This window comes from Trachymyrmex cornetzi, unplaced genomic scaffold, assembly GCF_001594075.2.
Source record: "Trachymyrmex cornetzi isolate Tcor2-1 unplaced genomic scaffold, Tcor1.1 scaffold695, whole genome shotgun sequence".
In the NCBI taxonomy this organism is placed as follows: domain Eukaryota; kingdom Metazoa; phylum Arthropoda; class Insecta; order Hymenoptera; family Formicidae; genus Trachymyrmex; species Trachymyrmex cornetzi.
This window is the reverse complement of record NW_017300020.1, coordinates 142304-148131: the sequence shown is the minus strand read 5'-3', so window position 1 is coordinate 148131 and position 5828 is coordinate 142304. Positions and strand designations below refer to the sequence as shown.

General features: G+C 32.7%; 1 protein-coding gene across 1 annotated transcript in view; it reads right to left on the bottom strand.

Moving 5' to 3' along the window:
- Window positions 1-1655: 1655 nt before the first annotated feature.
- LOC108767597 (myb-like protein X) overlaps window positions 1656-5828 on the bottom strand; it is a 57554-nt gene continuing 53381 nt past the window's right edge. Inside the window, exon 6 of the mRNA XM_018517561.1 lies at window positions 1656-1772. Coding sequence (XP_018373063.1) covers window positions 1707-1772 — 66 coding nt within the window. The 3' untranslated portion in view covers window positions 1656-1706. The remainder of the gene's footprint in view (window positions 1773-5828) is intronic.

Here is a 5828-nt window from a genome sequence, read left to right as displayed (position 1 = left end):
ATTCCCCTCAGAGGACCTGGGTTAGAATTCCCATAGTATACCTACTCTCGTGTTCAATTGAGCCGTGTCCAACTGGGTGCCACCCATAGAGGACTACCTTCCAATGACCTTGAACTTGGTATATGTTGTCAAGGTCATGACTCCGAGTGACCTTGGACAAATTTTAACCGTCGCTCGTTTTTCCTTAAAAAGTTATTAACAAAAAAAGTTCATCAATAAAACCTAACTTTTGGACACGACTGCGCTCCGATGAAACAAATTTCCTGCTTTAACAACGCAAAATATTTTCTTATATAATTTGTTATATAATTTTCCTTATATATTTTTGCCTCATTAATTTCGATAATAATTCCCATCTCCGTCAATTTAATTTTGGTTGTTTGTTAACTATTGATTCATTAGGTGAGAAGCCAGATTGTTGTAACTGAATATTTATTAAAATAGAGAATTTTTAAATAAGTATATACAGTTTTCGGTTTCAAAGATACAAATATTTTACTTCAAAAACACAAATATCTTGTTTTACAAACAATTAATGTTATTCTCCATTTATGTGGTGTTTTACCAAGTTATTAAATTATATGAATTACCCTCTCTGCAAAAGTTAGTCCTCCAGTCAACTGCTGTGTGTGATGATATACTTCTTTTTTTTTAGGAATGTCCGCTTTACAAACAAATTCTTTGTTTTAAAACCATATTTTTTAAATGAACTTTTTTTGTTACAACTTTTTAACAAACAACGAGCAACAGCTAAAATTTGTTCAAGTCGCTCGGGGGCATAACCTTGACAACATATGTCAAGGTCAAGATCATTGGAGACTAGTCCCTTATACTACATAATTACCAACATTTATCTTGACCAAATATGCCTTCTTCGCTTATTTATTTTTTATAATTTTGTTGTTATATATAAAAAAACCATCGAAGAGAATGATACATAGACAATAAACAGATAAACTACAAGAAATACTTAAAATGATAACTTTAGTAAAATGACAGAGCTTATATAATTTTTCACTTAAGCGTTATAGTTATTAAACTTCATTAAAAGAAATAATTACAAAATGCTTAAATATGGTTTCATAATTGCTTACGCTAATGAATACCTAAATACGTACAGTCTCATTTGCTTATATTATTAAACTACTTATATTTATAAGATTCTTCTCATTTAAAATTTGGTTTATTCATATTGGACTAACAGTCGCTTCAAATTGTTTATCCCCTTGAAACATGACATTCTCTTCTAGTTATTGGTTATTGCAAAGAATATTATTTTAACCTCGGTACTCTAAGGATACCTGCTAGTCTAAAGACACTCGCCTGGCAAGAGGGAGATCCCGGTTTGATTCCCGGCCAACGTAATATTTTTCGTAATAAATTATTCATAGTTTTTAGATTTCATCAACATATGACAATTAATATTCTTGTTAAAATATGCTTATTAGCATGAAAAAATTATTAAATTGCTTGTATAACTTAATAAGTAAAATATTACTATTCTGGTTCTTCTCATATGCAGAATATATATAAATTCACACAAGAAATATATAAAGTACTAAGATCCGCTTTGACCAAATATATAGGGTTCTTATACTTAAAATATGATTTATATACTTATATTTACACGTTAAATAAATCAAATACGGAATCAAATTTCATAAAAAGAACTGGATTGAATAACGAGTACTAAAATAATGTTTCTTTCATTGTTTTAAGAAACCAATGTCACCTGTCATGTTCCCCAATTCGCTAAACATTTGATCAAGGTGCTGGAATAAAAAAGCGAATATGAAATGTATGCAAGATATTATCAAGATTTTTAAAAACCTATACTGCCGTTCGTAAATTCTGAAACACTTGTGATTTTCTTATATTTTACAAAAATTTAAATATCACGGAAAGAAAAGTTTTTAAAAATGTATTTAAAAAAAGGAACACTAGAGCTTCAAATTAATGTCTCTATATTTTGTTCCTAAATTACATAAAATTGAAATTAACAATAATAAAGAAGGACTTTTAATAATAATACAAAATAAATATAATAATAGGGCATATAAGAGTCAATAACAAATTAAATTATATATTAAAAAACGAAATATTATATGTTTCGCTCTTCGAATTAGACCCTCTTTAGATATTTACATATAAAGATGTTACCGTGATTTAATATTGTTGAATGTGAAAAAATACATCATAATCGCATTTCGTGTGAAACAATTGAACGTTAGACAGAGGAATCGAAATTGCTCGCCAAAAGGTTGGAAGGCCGATTGAACAGAATTTCATGACGTTCTAATAAAATTATAAATTTTATTAATTAACATCAAATAAAAAGCAAGCAAATACATCACCTCAGTAGAACACTCACCAATATGTCAAAAAATATATAATTCGATGATATGATACTCGTCAACTTTCTATTAATCAGTGTAGTAATAAATAATATATAATCTTTGTCATAATATAAAATCCACAGAGTCATAAACTATATAAAATTTTATTCTTCAATAAATAATCGTTACATAAAATATGAAGATGTAGAAACAGTCCAGGAATAAAATTAAAAATGTATAATACTGTTGTGACTGACAAACACTGACTAACAGAAACATACTTAAACTAGCGTGATCTTGGCAACGCAAAGTTAGATTTTGTTTATAATAGGAATGCTATGTAAGGCTATTCTTCTGTTTTTTAATACGAAGCATCTCAGAAATTAACCACTTATTGTAACACGGTTCTTCGTCAAGAATTTCAATATTATTCCAATCGAAATCATGTTTATTATCTAATCTATGTTCGATTATAACTGGATGGGAAGATCCCAGACAGCACATGATATCATGCTAACATTCAATATTCATACTGAATGTACTGTGATTATACCGAATAAACCAGAAAAACGTTAATGTAACATCTCAGAAAAATATAATTTCTTGTATATTGTTAAGATATATCAAATGTAATAACTAAATTTCGATTTTGATGCTGAATATACTGCTATCATATCGATTATACCCAAGACGTCTCTAAGTTATTCTTGATACTGTCATGTCTTCCAATGTCATCATGTCATGGCAGTCATGGTGTCAGTTTCGCGAGACCACTCGCGCGGGACGGACGTACGCATCATCTCACCCATTTTTTGAAAAGTGTTTCCGGCTTCGACTGTGTATTGTGTTACATTATTTGTCTTGATTACGTCATTATTTCGTCCCATTCACCGATTTGAAGTGACCGATGTATCATCTTTGGTTACATGATTTATTTACGATTCTGGCCGGAATCGTCGCCATTTTTGCGTCGAGTGTCATCAATTTTGAAGAAAAAAAAGAAGGTGTTATGGTGTGCAGGCGTGTAAGCCACGAGATTAAGCACGAGCATAGTGAATCGAGCATGCTGAATGAATTATAAGTATTTGCACAATGCAGTTGTTACAATAAAATAGGAAGTATTTTTAAAGAATTTTGATTCTTTGAAACTATTTACTATTTTAAAGTAGCAACTACACTGTGCAAATACTTAATCCGTTCAGCATGCAAGCGTGTGCACGAAATTTTATATATATGTGTATGTATGTAATATGTGCATGCATACATGACATACTAGAGACATCACTATGATAACGCGGATACTATAGAGAGTAGAGACGTACTGGAGACGTATTGAAGACATACTCATCTCAGAATAACTACGGTATATCACTAGGAGCTCCCTGCGAAGTCTATGGGATGAGAAACCGCGGAAATAGTAGATTCTGAAGAAATATTCTGTAAGTAGATATAGTAGGCCGCTTTTAACCAATGGGGCTAGAGGGGAGCGCGGGGCGCGGGGATACTGAGGCGAGGAAAAGCGGGGATCTTCGGTGGTGGGGGTATGACGTCATACGGAGTGGTCGTAAGACATTTCACCACAAAAAACATCGCAAAAAAGGTAATATTACCATGAACAAAAACAAATAAGGATATTCGCCGGTATATGCACCAACCATTTTCGAATCACGATATATGTAATTTTCCTATATAAACAGCGTTTATTAATTATTTAAAAAATACATGAATACAATTAAATATTATAATTATTGAGAGAACCCTATGTGGCTAGAGCGCGGGGAAGGAAGGGCTCCGGCCGCCGCCGCCACCCGCCAATAGAAGTACGACAACCTTTTTTCCTTTTGTCTTTTTTATGACTTAGTTTTCACAATACGCTGTATTCTTTTCTTTTTATTTTACTAGGGCAAAGGATATGACGGATGGGTATTAAAATAAATACATATATAGAGCGATGCGAATGAATTTATATTTTTTTATTTTATTCATCTATAATTACACCGATTTTTTTCGTACGCATTAAAAAATAAAGCTAATAGCTCACAATCGACGAGATGATGTACATTGAAGGCATTACTATCACGTATAGCGTTCTTGAACGCGATATTGGAGAATTGCGTATATTTGACATCGACCATATCGATGAGTCGGATTAATTGTTCGATCATTAGATCGATACACCCGTCAAACTCGAACATACGGTGTAGCGTCGTTTCGTTAATTATTATGCGTACGGATGAAGAATCGAGACGCACGAGCGTAGCATTGTTCTGCAACATGCAAACTCTGACGGTTAGCGGTCCAACGCTTATAAAATTGTCCTCGTATTCGTTTCGCAGCATTTTGTAAATATTCAATCGCTGCTCGTAGAGGCCCTTCCACGTTTCGAGAGACAGCGACAGTTCGTGTCCGCGATGATATCCCAGGGCGATCTCCACGTAACTCGGTGGACCAACGTTGATTCCAATTTCCAAATACTTGTAGCCAGTACTCGTCAGGTCGTAACGTCTGCTCAGTAAGCGTACCGCGCGACGCTCTATACTGTGTATACACATAATATTGAAAAACGTTATTTATTGTATAAAAATCATTATTTATTATATAAAAAACGTTGAAACTTACATGTTATGTTCCTTCTTCACGTCGTTCGATGCGCTGCTCTCTTTAGCGAAGTACATTTTCAACCGTTCGTACAAGCGGGTATCGTAAGAATGATCACATTCTCATAACTTGCGATACTTCGTATATCATAATACTTCTAAAATCGAAGAAGGGGCAGGCCGTCCCCCTCTTTCCGAGAATTTCAAATGTGTCGCAACACGTTTATACATACGTTCATACGTACATACGTTCATACATACGTTCATACATACGTACGTTTATACATATATACATACATACATACATACATACATACGTTTATACATACGTTCATACATACGTTCATACATACGTTTATACATACGTTTATACATACGTTTATACATATGTTCATACATACGTTTATACATACGGTTATACGTACATACGTTTATACATACATTTATACGTACATACGTTCATACATACGTTTACACATTCATTTATACACACGTTTATACATACGTTTATACATACATACATACACTGAGAGAAAAAAATAACACCAGGAACTATAAAAGTATAGTGAAATAGCACCTCAAAAATTAAAAATAGTTGCCAGAAAAAAAATCTCATAGTTAATTTAAATACAGAAATATGTTGGAACAAGTGGACAATATATTTGACACGACTATGGGCGAATAGTTAAGCAAACTATATTTTTATCGTCATTGGTACTACGCTAAGAATCGTTGCCGCAACTACAAAAGTGTAGTGCAATAGCACCTCAACTATTCATAATTAGTTGTGGGAACAAAAATATCCTAGTTAATGGAAATGCACAAATCTTGGTAAATACAACCAAATAATATAGTCATTGGAACTACGCTGAGAATCGTTGCCGCAACTATAAAA